At 48.8% G+C, this 21,489-nt stretch overlaps 1 protein-coding gene across 4 annotated transcripts in view; it reads right to left on the minus strand.

Annotated features, from left to right (window-relative positions):
• Positions 1-21,489, minus strand: part of LOC146783434 (uncharacterized) — a 477,699-nt gene that overhangs the window by 361,894 nt on the left and 94,316 nt on the right. For all 4 annotated transcript variants that reach the window (XR_014970475.1, XM_085633638.1, XM_085633636.1 and 1 more), the window contains exon 3: positions 6,348-6,488. Coding sequence is in view for 3 of the 4 variants with exons in the window: in XM_085633638.1 (XP_085489764.1) it covers positions 6,348-6,488 (141 nt within the window). In the remaining variant the exon portion in view is untranslated. The remainder of the gene's footprint in view (positions 1-6,347; positions 6,489-21,489) is intronic.

Below are 21,489 nucleotides of genomic sequence, written 5' to 3' on the forward strand. Positions count from 1 at the left end.
GCAGAGTCCAGCCAGCGGCTTTCCTTGTCCGGTGGCACCGTGGAGGCCGGGGCGGTCGCATGTTGTTTTCTCGCCGCCGTCACGATAACCGAATCCGGTTTCGGGTCCCCTCTCAAGAATGACGGATCCGACTCCGGGGCCCTATATTTCTTCATGAGCCTGGACGGAGCGGCCTTCGCTGTTGCGGGAGTGAGGAACAGTTCCAAAGCTGGTTCCACCAGTCCAGGCACGAGAGGCAGGAGGGGGCGAGACAAGTGTCTTTTATGAAGCGTCTCAAATATCACGGACGTCGTGGGTGTTGGAACCGTCACCGTGATATTCAGCTTCGCAGCCCCTCGCAACAGCACCTCCTGGAACGAGACCAAGTCGTCCACCGGCGACACCCTAGTCCCCGGGGAGTCCGACAGCGTCGGGGAAAGGTCCCTGTCCGAGGAGCGCGACCAGAACCTATACCTTCTGCGGCGTCGTCTAGAGTCTGACGAGGATCGCCCTCGGCTCCGCGATCGTCGCCTCCTGTGAGAACGGGAGCGCGACCTCTTCGGCTTAGGCCTGTCCGCCGGTCTCGCTGGTCCAGGCGACCGTGGGCGTCGTGGCTTCGGGGTCCCTTGCGGCGGAGTCGGGTACCGTGGAAGGGAAACCGACCTCGGGGGGACCGGCGGCGGCACCGCCGGAGTGCTTGGCAGCAACAGAGGCCGGGGTGGCGGAGACAGAGTCCGCGGCCGCGGAGGCGGCGGTGGAGGAAGTGGAGACGGTGGTGGAGGAGGTGGCGGTGGTGGTGGTGGTGGAGGAGGAGGTGGCAGAGGTGGGAGAGGAGGAGGCGACGGAGACCTCCGAGGCGGGGTATACACCACTGAGTACACCGATCCCGGCGACTCTCTCTTCCTCGACGTCGACGTGTGCCTCGACGTCGACCTGTGCCTCGACGGCGATCTTCTCGGCGTCGATCTCTTCCTCGGCGTCGACTTATGTCTCGACGGCGACCTCCGCCTCGACGGCGACCTCCGCCTCGACGGCGACCTTCGCCTCGACGGCGACCTTCGCCTCGACGGCGACCTCCGCCTCGACGGCGACCTTCGCCTCGACGGCGACCTCCGCCTCGACGGCGACCTTCGCCTCGACGGCGATCTTCGCCTCGACGGCGATCTTCGCCTCGACGGCGATCTTCGCTTTCTCGACGTCGATCTCCTTCTCTTCATCGACGGCGAGCTGCGCTCCCTCGACGCCGAACGCCGACGCCGGGTCTTCTCTCGACGTCGACCGCTGGACGCCGTCGAAGACGGCGTCGTCGCCGACGACGCCGATGTAGTCGACGGCGGCCTATTCAGGTCCCTCGACGGCGATCGTCGACGCCGTTTCTCCCCAGAGCCCTGGGGAGACGGCGAGCAGACGGTGGTCATCCTCCTCGACGTCGCCGTCGACGCCCTCGACGTCGACGGGGAGCGGGAGCGCTTACTGGTCTTCCTGCCCCTGGGGAGCCCCCCAGAGGCCTCAGCATGGGCCAAATCAGCCCCTCCAGCCCCACCTGGTGCCTTCAGTCTTCGCTCCTCCAGAGCTTGAAGCCTGCTCTTCATCCTGTCCCTCAGGGTTCTTGCTGAAAACGAGTGGCAGATGGTACAGCTTTCAGGCACGTGGGACTGGGGAAGGCAAGCTATGCACACCTCGTGTGGGTCAGTTTTAGCCTTCTTTCGACCACATTCCGGGCACTTGTCGAACAAGCCAGGCATGTTGACAGTACCAGCTACTAAACACAAGAAAAAGTGACAAAAATTGCCAAAATCTCAATGAAAAACCTTGAAAAAAGGTAGAGCTCAATGCTCCAGGGTCCTGCTAGCAGGAGCCGGAAAAAAGAACTGAAAGTAAATGGGACCTGCTGGGCATTCTGGGATACTGGGGAAAGTTCTGGAAAACTGGAAAGTTTTCTTAAAGGCACAGTATCCTGTTCCAAGCCACATAATGGCAGCCTATGGGGCTTGTCTGTCCACTCCTTCCTCTCTATCATTCCAGAGGCTTTTGCTGGTAGAGGCAGGGTTTTTTCCTATGTGGAGAAAAACTGGACAGGCAGTGCTGTTTGTGGATTTTGGTGGAATTCTAGTTGAAGTACTGGACAGTGTAGCCTGTGGGTATAGGCTGCATTATCTGTCTTTAAATTAAATTCTCTCTTAAAGGTGTATGCAGGTCTGCATGATTTGTCACCTTTTAGAGATTATTTTTTATTGCTCCGGGGTCCGCGCACATGGGCGGGACTATTCACTAGATTATGACTATACACAGAGATCCCCTACTACAGAAACATGCAATGTCATAACAGTCAACAGGCACATTGGGCTGATTTATTTATTCAGTATGCTTTTTATATTACTAACATTACAGGTTCCAAGAACATTTTGCCTGATGCCCTTTTCTTGTCGATAACCTTAATCTCCACGTTAGTACGTTCGGAACATCCTATCTCCTCAACATATCGTTAGACTAGTTCAATCGTTTCTTGATAAGGTGCAAAATAGTTACGCCAAAGTCTGAAAGACAGAATGGACCACATTGCAAGGACGTTTTCATAAGCATGAAGACAGTTTAGTCTTCAAGAGTAAAACTCTATTCATCCCTTCAAAGGAGTTAAGAGTAGAAGTATTCAAGATCTGTCATGATTTTCATATTACTGGGCATAGAAGCAATAAAGCCACCCTGGAACTTGTACTTCTCTCTTTTTGGTGGCCGTTTGTTCAACAAGACACTGAGCTCTATGTCAGTTCCTGTCCCATCTGTGCCCAGAATAAGACCTCCCATTCTCACCCTTCTTGGCTCTTTCAAACCTTATCTGTTTCACATGAACCCTGGCATACCATTTCCACTGACTTCATTGTTGCCTTACCTCAATCCAACAGAAATAAACTAAGTATGGTTACTGTTGATTCTTTTCCTAGGATGGCCCACTTCACTGCTCTAAAAAACTTCCATCTGCTAAAACCTTGGGACACATATTTTTGCAGGAAAACTTTTGTCGACATAGATTGCCCCAATTAATTATCTCAGATCGAGATCCCCAGTATATTTCTCTTTTTTGGACGTCTTTTTTCCAGTCCTTACAAACTAAGGTTGCCTTATTTTCTAGGTCCCATCTACAGATAATTGGCCAGACTGAATGCTTGAACCCGGGGCTTGAACGGTATCTTTGCTGTTTTTGCAATTCTACTCAGAGTGATTGGTCTCCTATTTTGGCACTAGCTGAATTTTCATATGTTAAATCCATTCAGTGTACCACCCACACTACTCCTTTCTTTTGTCTTCAGGGACTCAATCCCCGTACTTTCCTTTCTGGTTCTCAGAGTGCCTCTTGTGTTCCTGTCGCAACCAGTTTCCTTCGACAGTTACGGTCCATCCGTCATAAAATTCTGTCCAATCTTCAGGATTCTAAAGTTAGAATGGAACACCTTGCTGATCTCGATCATACAGCTTCTTATGAAATCGAAAACAAGGTGTGGTGATCTTCCAAATTTTTTACTTCTCACCTTTCCTTCAACTAGTTCAAATCCCAGTATTAAGTGCCTTTCAAGATAAGTCACATCATTAGTCCTGTGGCCTTCCAAGTCCAGTTGCAGCTGAAGTGGAAATTACACCCCATTTTTACTTTTTCCCAGTTCAAACCCTATCGGGTGGATCCTTTCAAATGTTTTTTTACTCAATGTCCTCCTGTTCTGGTTGACAATGAACCTTCGTATGAGGTACAGGAGAATTGTGATGAATTTATGCTATTTTAGTAACAGACTTCAATTCTTGATTCACAGAAAAGAGTATCCTCCTAGAGAGAGTTCTTGTGAAGATGCCACTTCTGTTCATGTTCCTGTTTTGGTTCACTGTTTCTTCCGCCCCTGTTCCCTTATAAGTTCAGGACTTCACGGTAGGGGAGCATACTGTGGCCCTGCCACTCGCATCTCACCCAATCCCAATGCCTGAGCAGGCAGGGGGCATGAACTACGCACCAGCAGGTTGGTGAGCCACATGCCTAAGCTCACCTTGCAGCAGCTGACCCAACAGTGTAGTTGTGTCTCTTCCTGTGGCCTGAGGAGGGCTGTTCCTGAAGGACGCTATTGGCGCCTCCATTCCCCCATGTTTTCTCCATCCCAGAATTCCCTAATTTTGTGTCACCCATGCCACATTATATAAAAGGACAAGTAACTCTGAAGGTATGAGAGACCCAGGGTATACAGTTATATTGTTAGAACAAAGATCCCTTCCAAAAAGGAATTCGTTATGACAACATAGAACATACAATGAAAAACTATGTCTGCTTGCTCCAAGTGGAGACTTGAATTATTTATTGACAATCATTTAAGAGAAATTTAAACATGAAAGAGTAAGGGGGTAACACAATGTGGAAATCAAGGATTTCCAAGTCTCAGGCATTGTTCATTTCGGTAAAGCAAATGTGGATTCTGTTTCTCTAGTTGTGGTGCCTAGTTTATTAGAAGTAAAGGGACCATCCACCAACAAGGAGGTGGTGGGGGAGATGCTAAGAGGAAGGGGGATTTGGAGGGGATCCCGCTGTTGCGGAACTAGGGTCCTAACACACCCAGCAAGCTAGGTGTCATGCTTCATCATATAGACCTGCTCCTTGTCGGGTCGGCTGTGCAATACCCAACGGGCACCCGCGAAGATCTTTTGTTCCTTTGCCGTATGATGAAGTGGGGGTGTGTGGCCCATGCAAGTATAGATACAGTGAAGTGCAGTGAGTGCGTTAAAAAAGGTTAGATATTCCAAATAATATTTTTATTCAGGTTGGTAATCCACCTTGTTAAAAACGTGTAGAGTGGCAGCTCCCCTGATGTGAGGGTTCAGTTGAAGCTATGCTCATCTCGTGGGGTCAACATGTTTCTTGCCTAATGGTTGCTCAATACTGTGGCAATTCTTCAGGACCTAATATATGAAAACTAGATATATCTACACTCAATGGTGCAGCTAATAGCTAACTACCAGAGAAAAACACTACAACAAGACTCTCCAGTAGTGCTGTTCGATGACCTCCCTCTTTCGGGAATTTCAGGAATGTCGCCTCTACCAGTACGGTGAATCACTAAGACAACTCAGAAAACCAGGGATTTTTTTTTTTTTCATTTCCGTGACTTGTAATACAAAACACTTATAAGCACAATACATGAAAAGTGTCTTTGCTTAGTACACAAATAGGTAAAAGCATTTGGAAAAGAACCATAAGTTTCAAGCAGTGGATGTTATTGTGATTGGGATGATTTCTCACCCGTTAATTGTTTGGAAATTATCAACAAGGAAGTCATCTTTTCAGAAACAGTGACACAAATATTTGGATAAAAATCTGTTTTATCAAATTCGAGCCTTGTAAAAGCCCAGGGGGGCTAAACGGGCATCGGCTGCTGTTGCTTTCCATGTTTTGAGAAGTGAAAATAAAGTATACAGAAGGACCTGATTCAAGACTTTTCTCTAATTCTCAATCGAAAGGACATTTGATCAATGGCAAATTGAAATTTACTTGGTGGCAAAAATTCCAGTTTTATTGTATGACGTTTTTGGATAATAGATATAATGATCTGGTGTGCTCTGGTGTTTTTTGGTCAATCAGTAGTAACAAGTTCTATTATAGGAAGAACCTTTGGCATGAGACAGCATCTTACATATCGATCATCATGCATCACTTATGCGATTCAGTGTTAATATTAAAGCTGTTTAAAATGAAAGCTGTAAAGAACAATATATATGCCAAACAGTGAATGACCGCATACATTCTACAAGAGTCACAAATCAACAATAATTACTTGCTCAGCATTTAGCTAATCAGTTGAACCTTGTAGACCATTTGCTATCAGATTTGAAGTTTTTCCCTGTGGAACATATCTTAAAGGGAGAACTACGGGACTTCAGAGAAATCTTCTGAATGTACCATTTGAAATCATCACAACCAGATGGATTTAGTATCACTGACAATAACATGTGAAATTGCATAACGCAAGAGATCTCAGGATTGCCTGAATCCCAGGTGGAATCTTCACATATGATGCTTTCTGAAAAGGCAGCAGTGTCAACTTTGCTGTCACTGAACAAACAATCTTGTAGTACCGGTGGAGGCCAAAATTGTTTAGTGGAAATAAATTTCCGGTCTTTGGTGAGTCCTTCTGTTTGAGGCACTTCTTTTGTAAATATATATTTTTTTCACAAAAGATCTACTCATAAAATATGACATCACACACATACATACAAAATATTATGTTATGTAATTACACATTAATACAGGACTTGTTCATCAAGTAGTTTGCTGTAATGTAATGTCCCAGTCCTGCATACTTTTAGGCGACAGGAAAAAGATGTTTGCTGCCACTTACTGACAAAGCCGTCCTCTCCACTACTACCCATTCTTTTATATGTGATGGTATTTCCATCTGTGAGGGAGTCTCACAACTCTCTGTGTCTTGGAGTGTCTCTCCCTGGGGAACTAAGGCCATTTTCCGAGGCTTCTTCTTTTGCTGTCAGAGAAAAACACAAAAAAGTTAATAACAGGCTTTACATAATTGAAACTTTGGCAAATTTACAACAGACAGTTTCTGGATAGTCAATTTGAGGATTTCCTTTTTAATGTGCATTTCCTATCATTGCTCACACTTGGTAGAGTGAGCAGCTTTTTGTGGGGGAAATTGGCTTCTGAAAGTTTATTCTTGGGTGCTTATTTTGGACACATTATTCAGTCAATTTATTATTATGTTTTAGATGTATTAATTAACAACATATGCTTAAACACAATGACGTGGTTTATATAACACTTGGATATTTTTATAGCTTTATTTTCAAATCAAAGCTACAGTTACCATTCAAATAAATCCCATATACTTTCACAATGGAGCTCCAAATAGGTTCATGAAAAACAATAAATTACTTCATCATGCATGCATGTTCGTAGACACGCAAAACACAGATACAAACGTGTAAATAAACAACAACACCTCAGAACAGTAACAATCATCAGGTGCCCTTGTATACATATCCAGAATACAAATGAAAGTGCTATTTCTTTCTTTTGTGAATACATTTCAGATTTTGAAGCATCCTGTTTTACTCAAGGGAAACCCTTAGCACTCAGAAAAAAAATTAGATTAGGTAACAACAGTAAAATGCTGTTCAAAGATAGGATCTTGGAGCAACCATACACCAATTTAAGAAGCAACCTTTTAATGACCATACATAGATACAAGATGAAACCTTTCCAAAACGTTTTCTCAAACACAGATCGAACTATTCAACCACCACACAAATACAAAATGGAACTTTGTAACTACTATAAACCAATCAATAACTGCGAACAAACCAAACATAAAAATGTTCACCAACTGCATAAAAATTGTAGAAACTCATAAACAATTGGACACAAATCAAAGGTGGCATTTTTAATTAATCATCGAGGAATAAAGGAAGGGTCGTTCAACACCTGCACACAAATCCATAAATCATGAAATAATTTAACTTATTCTGAAGTTGAGTTTTACCCTAACCGGACACCAATCCAGATGGATTTGCTTATGAATCGCAGAACAAGTTAAAATGAAAGCTTCCAAGACTCAAATGCCAACTCCATACACACTCGATATGGAATATTTCAACTTCTACACACCAATCCAACATGGAACCTTTCCCAAATTGTACACAATCTCAGTGCCCCAAGCCACCAACACTGTAAAAACAACACACTTCTTCAAAATCTATGACCTAACAAACTATAATTGAACTTTTCATCACTGATGCATCAACTGAAGATTAACCATTTCACAACTGTACACAAATCTAACAACCACACACTAATCTAAAAGGAAAATAGTGCCTTTGCGCAGCTGTAGATTTTGATGGAACCTTTTGCATCCCTACGCCATCATGAGGTGAACTATTTTAACAAACATCATCCCGGAATAGAACCTTTCAAGAGAACTTTGTAAGTCCACAATGAAACCTTTCAGTAAACACATATCAATCCAAAATGAAACCTATGGCAACAGTACTTCAACCCAGAATTGGTCCTTTCAAAAACACGCAAAGATGCACACACAGATGCACATAGGTGCACAGCTACACACAATTCCAAGATGTAATCGTTAAACTGTACACCCATCTAGGATGGAACCTTTTATCACCTGCACACGCACTACCATGAGACTGCTGTGGGTAATGCAGAAGTATTCCAGAACTGCAACTGGTGATTCAAGAGTACCGTAGGACTGACATGGCTGATGCATGGAGTATCATATGCCTATCAAGGGTGATGCTAAATTACCGGAGGACTGCAGTGGGTAAATCAGAAGTTTTAAAGAACTGAAGCACTGATTCAGTAAAACTGAAGAGTTGCAAATAGTGATGATGGAGGAGGAACAAACAGACCTGTCAGAAACAAGCCTCAGCGTAACTCCAATATGGAGGAGCCAATTCGGAGAGAAAATAGGCACACAAATTGCGGTGAGGAACAGGAGATGAAACTGGTGAACAATACTATGTTGACTGTGTTCCAATACAGTGGAAAACAGTATTTTGCCTTGCTGTATGCTAAAAAAACCAGGAGACAGGACAGGAAACTAAAACCAGGAAGTCAGTAGAAATATTCAACTGGGAAAAACTAGACTGGAACAATTACGAGTATGATCAAAAATGGACTTGTCTGAAGGTTCTGGAATTCTGCAGCACTGTAAAGGGTGTCCAAACCAAAGCACTTTAAAAAAGGGCTTGCTGCAAGGGGTGAAGATGCTAGGACACGTTTCGGGTTTGGGCTATTATCCATACAACACATCAACTTGGTTCTGTTCTGCCTTCAGTGAGATGGTCTGAACTCCTAGGCAGTGGTCCGGTGGCAAAAGCAAAGCTTTCCCAAGCTGACCAAATTTTGGTAAGTAGGACAGAATAGCATGGGTAACAGATGACTACTGGCTTGAGACCACTGGGTGGGGTGACCAATGTAAGGTCACCCCTTTCACCATAGTCCAAAAGGCTATCCCAAAGAATAACCACTTTCACAGTCAGAGGGGCCCCTGCAGTTCAGGGGTTCTACAAGCAGTTACCAAAAAGCAAAGGGATATTGTTGGAGAAACTGCTGATTGACAAATTGTCTGGAACCTTGGTATTTATATTATTGTTACACAAGTGTTTCCCTACCTGTTTGACAGCATCAAGCCATTTATGAGATTTTATGTCAAGACCAGAGGCTAACATTATTGCAATCTCCTTTATTGCACCACTCACAGCAGCACCTTTACAGAATATAGAACTATTACAAATTCCAAGTCCAACAAAAGGCCAGAATCCTTAGCTATCTTCCTTTTTGCTGCTGCTCACAGAGATAAGTCTATGTGTGCTGATGCTCCTGCTTGTTGCTTGTTCGAATGTGTTGAAACTGTGTTTCGCCCTGATGGTTATTATTCGGTTGAATGCCTATTTAATAAGCTAATCAGCATGATTTTATCGTTTTGTTTTAATAAGGTAGCCTTTATTTGAGTCATCTATTCTGCAGTCTGCATAGATAGGTGTCTTTAGGCAACCTAATCAACTTAAATAATTATTACCATTTCGTTGTTAAAAGAAGGGGGGAGTTTCTAGGTAAGGATTACGTTTATTCGTTACGGCCAGCCGTGCAAAAAGACCAAAGGGCATTTCGTAGTCGGCGGCTTGTGAGCAGAGGCTTCACAGCAACCCATGTGCAAGCTTTTTGTTTTTATACTTGAGATAATTTGTTATCAAGTCCTCGAACGATAGACGAGCATTTAATGAATTGGGTATCGGTTTGAGGTAATTTAAATAAAACTTTACCATTGTGCGAGGAGGTTGGCAGTAGCAAGGCGTTCGGGGAGTTAGGAGCCCATCACAATCGTCTTGACGTCATGCGGTCCCAGCGGCCATATGGACTGCTGACTGCACCTTCACGGCAGTTTATCTCTATTGATGTCGCCATTGGACGTTGTCAGTTTCTCACATCACATCTGAAACTGACAGGATTGTGTGTGTGTGTGTTGTCGATCGATGCGGATGAGGCCTTGTTGGTTAAGGAAGGTGCCAGCGATCAGTTTGTTTTGATGTCTGCTGTATGAGGAGGTGTGTCTCCCTAGGGCCAGGGATGTCAATAGGAAACTTTAAATTTGGAATTATAGTAAGGTGATTTTTTTAACTGGATAATTTATATTGGAGAAAAATCAAGGATGGCAGATGATAACATGAATAGAAAGTCAGATATTCCAATTGAAGACTAAATTGGAAATATGTTAAATAAGTTTGCTATGGACCAAGGCAGGAAAATGGGAAAGAGGTTAGATGACCTATTACAACTAAAAGGTTTTTCTCACAGGAGGAACATTTTTGGTCAGCTGGTGAGGGACCAGGGTTTAAGAAAGGAGGTAAGGTTAACAGAAAACGTAAAAACCTGGAAATGATGGGTTTAAGAATAAAAAGTGTAAAACTGTTTTGGAAGATTGTGGTTTTCGTAGACGTACGAAACAAGAATTGTCGAGGACACAAGGGGACCATGGTAAGGGTGCATTGAGGTCAAATACGAGACCTAAGAGTGGTCGAAAACATACTACCATCCTTTGTGATGATTCTTCAGAAAGTGTGGAAATTGAATTAAGTTGTTCCTCAGATTTTGAATCAGAGGAAGATGATGTTGGGAAGGTTAAGCCCTCAGGACAGTTGGATAGGGCTGTTAGCCTTAGATCTCTAACTGATCCTCTTGGAGAATCAATGTTTGATCTGATGTTTCTGGAGCATCCTCTTTCACCTGAATGGAGTCCTGCACCTCATGTGGCAGAGTATAATCAAGAAGAAAACAGGTAGTGGTGTTCCCTGAAGGGAAATAACCGCACCTCCAAGATTGAAAATGTATTGAAAAGTATCAATAATATGCGTGACAAATGTATATGTTGCTAAATTGGCAACCGGGTGCTAGATTAGCTTCAAAACACCTACTACCCTAAGGTGCTACCTGCACATTAAAACTATAACATGCATATAACAAAACACACAAAAAAGAAGCTATTACAGCACAATCATTCAACCTAAATTGTATGAATAACCAAAAACAGTGTTGGTCAAGAGTCAAAGTAATCCCATAATGTAGTTTCATATCTTCTGCACAACGTGGACGATGAAGAAACATCAATCAGTTCAAAATAATCCAATCAGATCATCAACAAAGTTTTCTTTTATCCTTTATCAAAGTCCCCAGATTTTTTTTTTAATTCCAGGCACACGATTAGCCGACACATGTTTCGTCTGATACACAGACTTTTTCAAGGCAAAAATGTTGAGAATGTTGGCGAACTGTAATCTGTGGACAATCCGTCACTGCAACGCATCAAATGGAAGCAGGACCAGGCTCCAAATGAGGATACAGTGAATGTGTTATCAAAACAAAGATTTAAGCACCACTGCCAGCCCTGGTGCCAGCACTGCGTAAACTTTTTCGCCATTATCCTTACGACTGTGTTTGCAGAGGAGACGTCTGCACTTGGAGGGGCAACTTACCAAGGTTGCACCTTGTGGTGTCCAGGTGATATTTATCCACCGAGGACCGGTAATATTGTTGACTTCTATGTCCATTAGTGCTACAGTGACCTTTAACATTTTACTTGTTAAGTTTCCTATATTTGAAGGATTGGGACATCAGTGTTGGGCCAGATCGGGGCCCAGTACTATTTTGCAGTTGGGGGACTTTATTTAACAGCTGAACACCAGTGCTGGCAGTGGTACTTAAATCTTTGTTTTGATTACACATTTTCGGTATCCTCATTTGGAGCCTTGTCCTGCTTCCATTTGATGCGTTGCAGTGACGGATTGTCCACAGATTACAGCTCGCCAACATTTCTAAATTTTTGCCTTGGAAAAGTCTGTGTATCAGACGCAACACGTGTCGGCTAATCGTGTGCTGGGAATTATTTTTAAAAAATTGGACTTTAATAAAGGATACAAGAAAACTTTGTTGATGATCTGATTGGATTATTTTGAACTGATTGGTGTTTCGTCATCGTCCACGTTGTGCAGAACATCTGAAACTACATTATGGGATTACTTTGACTCTTGACCAACACTGTTTTTGGTTATTTATACAATTTAGGTTGAATGGTTGGGCTCTAATAGCTTCTTTTTCTTGTGTTATGTGGCAGAGTATGTTAAGATGTGGTTTCACAAACAGATCCCCAAGGATATTAGAATGAGACTGCCCACGTCCAAATTTGGCCAATAAAATAGTCATGACACCTGATCGTTATGCAAAGATTATGGCCTTCCTTGGCAAAGGAGGCAGTGATTCCAGGAAGGCTCTGGGTAAAGGTCTTAGAATGTGCCAAGACAGGTTAATAGACCTTACTGGACCACTCACCAAAATCTGTGACATGGTTGAAGAGGCTTATGTGGAAAAGAAAGACTTGGATGTGGAAGAGTTGAGGGGGTGGGTCCAGAGAGTCATTTTTGTATACTGAAAAGAAAGCCATCACAGTGGTTCCTTTTACTGTCCAAAACGTTTTTTGTTTGATTTGATGGCCAGCCACGAAACCTTTACAAACTTTTTATTTTCAGAAACAAACTCCCAAAGCAGGAGCTTGTTTCTGAAAAACTAAAAACTAATGACCCCCCCCACACACCCTGGGATTTAGCTCCATGTGTGGGGGTCATTATTTATTTTTCCTGTCTGTTCAGCATGGCGGGATGGATGGACGGCGATGGACAAGTGGTGACGGACAGGAAAAAAATACATTACACTGTTTACCCTGAATAAAGCAGGGGGTGTAATGTCCTTCCTCTGACATCTGTCAAAGCACATATTAAATGGACAAAATCACTAGGGGCTCCATTGATGCAATCCTTAAGGTCTGCCTGTTTTTAAATGCGGCAGGGGGACCAAGGGTTTAGTGTGCAGGATGCTGTCTTTCATTTGTGACTGAGTGCCCTGTCGGTCAAACTCTAAAACAGGCCCCAAATCTCTTCACACCACTAGCAGGGCTCTTGTTGGTATTTTAACACCTCGGGCCTCATTTATCGAACAATGTTTCTTTAAAATTAAGTTTGAAACCAGTGAGCTGTCGTCTCTTGAACTGTTTGTTGACAAACTGAAACAAAAGAAGAACAGATCATAGCAAGTATGATGGATATTTAACATTCTATCTGGGCACTTTGTCCTTGAAAAATATTACCCACAGAAGAACTGAGATCTGGAGACTGCTGATTACTTGCAATCTCGTGGCCATGAGATAAAATTGCACACAGACCCCAATGGTATTTAAATTCACGTGCTTGGACTCGTATCTGGCCCCAGAAGGTGGTATCGCCTTGTTATGTTAGGTTGTCTGTATTTATAAAGCGCACTATCACCTGCAAGGGTATCCTGGCACTGAGAAGGTGTATGTGCCTTGCCCTGCCATTTATGCAGGTGATTTTGTGACAGAAGCATTCCGAGGGCTTGTTGCAAAGGACTTGTGAGGGGGAGATGTTGCTGGAGGCGACAGGAAGCGAGGAGGAATCCTTGATGATAGCAAAGATTTCCTTGCTGCAGTTTGCGCTGACATCGATGCGATCTGTAAGGTCTGTGTATTTGGTGTTCTGTATCTGCTGGAGGTAGCGTGTGTAAGGGCTCATTTGTAGTGTCTTGACTTGTTCTCCATTTGTGCTTCCTTCTAATATTCTATGCTTCATTTTAACTTCCCTTCTTTATCTACCTGCAGGTAAAGACGCAGGTCTTCAGTATACGTGGCCTGATAATTAGAGTTACGTTTGCAGGAACAACAGAAAGCAAAGGGTTAAATACTAGGCATAAATACTTGGAAGTCAGCATGGCAAGTCCGATTCCTACATGTTATTCCCCAAAACATTGTAATACTTGCTAATTCCCCTCAGAAATATGAGGACCCCCCACTTTCAGTAAGGCCAGAGGGGGTAAAGGGAAAACACAAGGCACTCATAATGAGGACCTTCCTGTCTATAGATGCAAAACTAGAGCACAGGCAAGACATTGAGTTTACCATGTGTCATTAATTGGTGTAAGCCTTGATTGTGTAACCTAGCTGCAACTCGAAAGTGGTGTGTACAAAGGTTACTCTAATGGAGTGCACAAATATAAGGCAATGTGAATCCAGTGGTAAGCGACAATATTCGCCTAGGGGGCTGCCCACTTAAAACGTATGACATGACTCAAACTCTGAGAAGAAACCTCACAGATGTGTACTAAAAGACAGTAATGGGCCGCATGAATGCAGTAGAAGATGCAACAGGACTAATGGAGTTAGGTAAGTGGGGCAGGAGTACCACAAGACCTCAGTGGGTAGTACAGGAGTAACGCAATACCAACGTGGGTAGTGCAGGAGTCTCACAGGACAGCAGTGGATACGGCAGGAGTACCACAGGACAGCAGCGGGTAGTGCAGGAGTAATGCAAATATTAGAATATCATCTTGAAAGATTACAACATTTTCCTTACCAATAAACATATCTGTCATGAGTCTCTGAAAAACAGCCGCAGCAGAAGCAATGCCGATCGGCATTCGACAAAATTGAAAAACTCCATTGGGAGGTACAAACGCTGTCAAATGACGAGAGCTTTCGTCCAGTTCGACTTGATGATAAGCTGCTCTTAAATCTAATTTGCTAAACCAACTAGATTGACCAACTTTGGTTATTAGGTCTTCTATTCTAGGATGAGGGTAATTGTCTACCCATATAGCTTCATTTACACTCCTCATATCAACACACATGCGCAGTTCTCCATTCTTTTTCTTTGCTAAAACTATGGGAGACAACCACAAAGTTCCTTCTGTCTTCTCAATAATGCCTTGTGTGCACATATCATTAAGCATAGTGGAGAGATCTCCTCTTATACTTAATGGAATGTTACGCAATTTATGTTTGACTGGAGGAACATCATGTTTGACTTTGATACAGTATACAAAATCTGAGATTTTACCTAACTTATCTTGAAAAACTTTGGAGAATTTTTCATCCCATGCATTTTTACTGTTGTTCACTGATCCTAATCTCTTTTTCTCAATTGAGATGTGTTGATCTAGACCTGGGCTGATTGTAATACCAAATTCAGCTTGGTGAATTAAGCCTAGGACATTGATTCCTTTTCTGGCGACATATACTTTCCCTTTAATTGATTCATCCAAGATTTTGATGTCAGCCCAAAAGAAACCAATGACATCTACTCTACTTCCCTCAAATGCTACTGTAAGAATGTCTGGTGGAAGTAGAGCTTTACCATACCAATACTTCACAAAAAGATCATGAGAAATAATGGTTATGAGTGCGCCAGTGTCAACTAATACTTGAATTGAGTGGCCTTCGATAGATACATTAAGATTTGGGTCAACCACTATGGTGCCGATTACAACCCTGTAAAAACCGGGTACGAACCGTCGGACGGAGCATATTCTCCGTCCGACGCGTACCCGGTCGTAACAATATACAAACATGGAAGTACGATTCGCACGGAAATACTATTTCCGTACGAATCGTACAAAACCCCGACCGACGAAAATAAACATACAAATGTGATCCGGGAAAGCGCCGACGTGACGTCGGGACGCACGCAGCCTGCCATTCACGAACCAGGAAGTACGATTCGCACCGACGTCATCCCGCACGGAGAATATTTTCCGGCAGCCAAAAACTGCCGGGAAATCAGGACGACGCGAACAAGGAGTACCTGCACGCGACGGACAGACATGGACCCGAACCTACGTGTCATCCCGGCCCTCATAGCAGTTGACCTCCTCTACAGGTTACGACGCAGACGCCGCAGAAGGTCAGAACAACAAAGGGAGGGGGGAAAGGGGGGGGCAGGAGCAGGGGCAGGCCACAAAACCCCCACCAAAGTCACACAGCACACATGCCCTGGACATACCTGACCCCCAGGCCCTGGTCACTACGAGGGGGTGGGGGCGTGTCCAGCGAAGCCAGTGCCCGCCACAACGGAAGTGGTTGACGACGCGAACCGGCAACACAACAATACAGGTACGTCCCGTACCCACGCCTTAAGAGCGTGGGTACGAGTCGTACCACGCCCACACCTACGTCACCCCAACAATGGCGGGACGGCTGTACCCACGTGGCAAAGGCCTGGGTACGGCCCGCACAAGCATTCCACAGCGTGGGTACGGATATGTACGGACCGTACCCCCACCCCCGTATGCATGGAGCGTACCCCCCACCCCAACAGTGTATGTACGACCCGTACCCTCACCCGCGTACGTATGGAGCGTACCACCCATGCCAACAGTGTACGTACGGACCGTACCCCCACCCGTATGCATAAATGTAAATGTAAATGTAAATGTATGTGTTTTTGTAAAGCGCACTGCTGCCGAGGCGTCGTGGCGCTGTAGACCGCTGGGGAACCCGTCCTGGCTATCCCTGTGAGATGGTCCCTCCTGGGAATCTCCAAGGTGAAACCAGGCATCCCCGGCGAATGTGGGGGGCCGTTGTGGAGATGAGGCAAGCTAATGCCCAGAGTTGCCGAGTGTGATCCCTGGTTAGAGTAGGCACCGAGGCGAGAATTATCGGTCTGCTGGCCCTGGTCCACGACCCTGCCGCGTCGGGAATTGAACCCTGGTCCCGGGCCGTCCTCTGCTTCCGGGTCTGCCGCCTCTAACCAGTGAGCCACACTACTCCACATAGAGTGTACCCCCACCCCAACAGTGTATGTACGACCCGTACCCCCACCCCGTATGCATAGAGTGTACCCCCACCCCAACCGTGTATGTACGACCCGTACCCTCACCCGCGTACGTATGGAGCGTACCCCCCATGCCAACAGTGTACGTACGGACCGTACCCCCACCCCGTATGCATGGAGCGTACCCCCACCCCAACCGTGTATGTACGACCCGTACCCTCACCCGCGTATGCATGGAGCGTACCACCCATGCCAACAGTGTACGTACGGACCGTACCCCCACCCCGTATGCATAGAGCGTACCCCCACCCCAACCGTGTATGTACGACCCGTACCCTCACCCGCGTATGTATGGAGCGTACCCCCACCCCAACCGTGTATGTACGACCCGTACCCTCACCCGCGTATGCATGGAGCGTACCACCCATGCCAACAGTGTACGTACGGACCGTACCCCCACCCCGTATGCATGGAGCGTACCCCCACCCCAACCGTGTATGTACGACCCGTACCCTCACCCGCGTATGCATGGAGCGTACCACCCATGCCAACAGTGTACGTACGGACCGTACCCCCACCCCATATGCATAGAGCGTACCCCCACCCCAACCGTGTATGTACGACCCGTACCCTCACCCGCGTATGTATGAAGCGTACCCCCACCCCAACCGTGTATGTACGACCCGTACCCTCACCCGCGTACGTATGGAGCGTACCCCCTTGCCAACAGTGTACATACGGACCCCGTATGCATGGAGCGTACCCCCCACCCCAACAGTGTATGTACGACCCGTACCCTCACCCGCGTACGTATGGAGCGTACCCCCCATGCCAACAGTGTACGTACGGACCCTAACCCCACCCCGTATGCATGGAGCGTACCCCCACCCCAACCGTGTATGTACGGACCGTACCCCCACCCGCGTATGCATGGAGCGAACACAGGAGGGGTGTGTGCAGAGTCCTCCCAGCAGTGCCCAGACACAGGAGGGGTGGGTGCCTAACACTCCCAGCAGTGCCCAGACACAGGAGGGGTGTGTGCAGAGTCCTCCCAGCAGTGCCCAGACACAGGAGGGGTGGGTGCCTAACACTCCCAGCAGTGCCCAGACACAGGAGGGGTGTGTGCAGAGTCCTCCCAGCAGTGCCCAGACACAGGAGGGGTGGGTGCCTAACACTCCCAGCAGTGCCCAGGCACAGGAGGGGTGTGTGCAGAGGCCTCCCAGCAGTGCCCAGACACAGGAGGGGTGTGTGCAGAGTCCTCCCAGCAGTGCCCAGACACAGGAGGGGTGGGTGCCTAACACTCACAGCAGTGCCCAGACACAGGAGGGGTGTGTGCAGAGTCCTCCCAGCAGTGCCCAGACACAGGAGGGGTGGGTGCCTAACACTCCCAGCAGTGCCCAGACACAGGAGGGGTGGGTTCAGAGTCCTCCCAGCAGTGCCCAGACACAGGAGGGGTGTGAGCAGAGTCCGCCCAGCAGTGCCCAGGCACAGGAGGGGTGGGTGCCTAACACTCCCAGCAGTGCCCAGACACAGGAGGGGTGTGTGCAGAGTCCTCCCAGCAGTGCCCAGACACAGGAGGGGTGGGTGCCTAACACTCCCAGCAGTGCCCAGACACAGGAGGGGTGTGTGCAGAGTCCTCCCAGCAGTGCCCAGACACAGGAGGGGTGGGTGCCTAACACTCCCAGCAGTGCCCAGACACAGGAGGGGTGTGTGCAGAGGCCTCCCAGCAGTTCCCAGACACAGGAGGGGTGTGTGCAGAATCCTCCCAGCAGTGCCCAGACACAGGAGGGGTGGGTGCCTAACACTCACAGCAGTGCCCAGACACAGGAGGGGTGGGTGCCTAACACTGCCAGCAGTGCCCAGACACAGGAGGGGTGTGTGCAGAGTCCTCCCAGCAGTGCCCAGACACAGGAGGGGTGGGTGCCTAACACTCCCAGCAGTGCCCAGACACAGGAGGGGTGTGTGCAGAGGCCTCCCAGTAGTGCCCAGACACAGGCACAGGAGGGGTGTGTGCAGAGTCCTCCCAGCAGTGCCCAGACACAGGAGGGGTGGGTGCCTAACACTCACAGCAGTGCCCAGACACAGGAGGGGTGTGTGCAGAGGCCTCCCAGCAGTGCCCAGACACAGGAGGGGTGGGTGCCTAACACTCCCAGCAGTGCCCAGACACAGGAGGGGTGTGTGCAGAGGCCTCCCAGCAGTGCCCAGACTCAGGAGGGGTGTGTGCAGAGTCCTCCCAGCAGTGCCCAGACACAGGAGGGGTGGGTGCCTAACACTCAGAGCAGTGCCCAGACACAGGAGGGGTGTGTGCAGAGGCCTCCCAGCAGTGCCCAGACACAGGAGGGGTGGGTGCCTAACACTCCCAGCAGTGCCCAGACACAGGAGGGGTGTGTGCAGAGTCCTCCCAGCAGTGCCCAGACACAGGAGGGGTGGGTGCCTAACACTCCCAGCAGTGCCCAGACACAGGAGGGGTGGGTGCCTAACACTCCCAGCAGTGCCCAGACACAGGAGGGGTGTGTGCAGAGTCCTCCCAGCAGTGCCCAGACACAGGAGGGGTGGGTGCCTAACACTTCCAGCAGTGCCCAGACACAGGAGGGGTGTGTGCAGAGTCCTCCCAGCAGTGCCCAGACACAGGAGGGGTGGGTGCCTAACACTCCCAGCAGTGCCCAGACACAGGAGGGGTGTGTGCAGAGGCCTCCCAGCAGTGCCCAGACACAGGAGGGGTGGGTGCCTAACACTCACAGCAGTGCCCAGACACAGGAGGGGTGTGTGCAGAGGCCTCCCAGCAGTGCCCAGACACAGGAGGGGTGGGTGCCTAACACTCCCAGCAGTGCCCAGACACAGGAGGGGTGTGTGCAGAGTCCTCCAGCAGTGCCCAGACACAGGAGGGGTGGGTGCCTAACCCTCCCAGCAGTGCCCAGACACAGGAGGGGTGTGTGCAGAGGCCTCCCAGCAGTGCCCAGACACAGGAGGGGTGTGTGCAGAGTCCTCCCAGCAGTGCCCAGACACAGGAGGGGTGGGTGCCTAACACTCACAGCAGTGCCCAGACACAGGAGGGGTGTGTGCAGAGGCCTCCCAGCAGTGCCCAGACACAGGAGGGGTGGGTGCCTAACACTCCCAGCAGTGCCCAGACACAGAAGGGGTGTGTGCAGAGTCCTCCCAGCAGTGCCCAGACACAGGAGGGGTGGGTGCCTAACACTCCCAGCAGTGCCCAGACACAGGAGGGGTGTGTGCAGAGGCCTCCCAGCAGTGCCCAGACACAGGAGGGGTGGGTGCCTAACACTCCCAGCAGTGCCCAGACACAGGAGGGGTGTGTGCAGAGGCCTCCCAGCAGTGCCCAGACACAGGAGGGGTGGGTGCCTAACACTCCCAGCAGTGCCCAGACACAGGAGGGGTGTGTGCAGAGTCCTCCCAGCAGTGCCCAGACACAGGAGGGGTGGGTGCCTAACACTCCCAGCAGTGCCCAGACACAGGAGGGGTGTGTGCAGAGGCCTCCCAGCAGTGCCCAGACACAGGAGGGGTGTGTGCAGAGTCCTCCCAGCAGTGCCCAGACACAGGAGGGGTGGGTGCCTAACACTCCCAGCAGTGCCCAGACACAGGAGGGGTGTGTGCAGAGTCCTCCCAGCAGTGCCCCGACACAGGAGGGGTGGGTGCCTAACACTCCCAGCAGTGCCCAGACACAGGAGGGGTGGGTGCAGAGTCCTCCCAGCAGTGCCCAGACACAGGAGGGGTGTGTGCAGAGTCCTCCCAGCAGTGCCCAGACACAGGAGGGGTGGGTGCCTAACACTCCCAGCAGTGCCCTGACACAGGAGGGGTGGGTGCAGAGTCCTCCCAGCAGTGCCCAGACACAGGAGGGGTGGGTGCCTAACACTCCCAGCAGTGCCCAGACACAGGAGGGGTGTGTGCAGAGTCCTCCCAGCAGTGCCCAGACACAGGAGGGGTGGGTGCCTAACACTCCCAGCAGTGCCCAGGCACAGGAGGGGTGTGTGCAGAGGCCTCCCAGCAGTGCCCAGACACAGGAGGGGTGTGTGCAGAGTCCTCCCAGCAGTGCCCAGACACAGGAGGGGTGGGTGCCTAACACTCACAACAGTGCCCAGACACAGGAGGGGTGTGTGCAGAGGCCTCCCAGCAGTGCCCAGACACAGGAGGGGTGGGTGCCTAACACTCCCAGCAGTGCCCAGACACAGGAGGAGTGTGTGCAGAGTCCTCCAGCAGTGCCCAGACACAGGAGGGGTGGGTGCCTAACACTCCCAGCAGTGCCCAGACACAGGAGGGGTGTGTGCAGAGGCCTCCCAGCAGTGCCCAGACACAGGAGGGGTGTGTGCAGAGTCCTCCCAGCAGTGCCCAGACACAGGAGGGGTGGGTGCCTAACACTCACAGCAGTGCCCAGACACAGGAGGGGTGTGTGCAGAGGCCTCCCAGCAGTGCCCAGACACAGGAGGGGTGGGTGCCTAACACTCCCAGCAGTGCCCAGACACAGGAGGGGTGTGTGCAGAGTCCTCCCAGCAGTGCCCAGACACAGGAGGGGTGGGTGCCTAACACTCCCAGCAGTGCCCAGACACAGGAGGGGTGTGTGCAGAGGCCTCCCAGCAGTGCCCAGACACAGGAGGGGTGGGTGCCTAACACTCCCAGCAGTGCCCAGACACAGGAGGGGTGTGTGCAGAGGCCTCCCAGCAGTGCCCAGACACAGGAGGGGTGGGTGCCTAACACTCCCAGCAGTGCCCAGACACAGGAGGGGTGTGTGCAGAGGCCTCCCAGCAGTGCCCAGACACAGGAGGGGTGGGTGCCTAACACTCACAGCAGTGCCCCTGCAAAGAAAATGGTGGAGTACCCACAGATCCATTG

The sequence above is a fragment of the Triturus cristatus genome, chromosome 11, assembly GCF_964204655.1.
Source record: "Triturus cristatus chromosome 11, aTriCri1.1, whole genome shotgun sequence".
Classification (NCBI taxonomy): domain Eukaryota; kingdom Metazoa; phylum Chordata; class Amphibia; order Caudata; family Salamandridae; genus Triturus; species Triturus cristatus.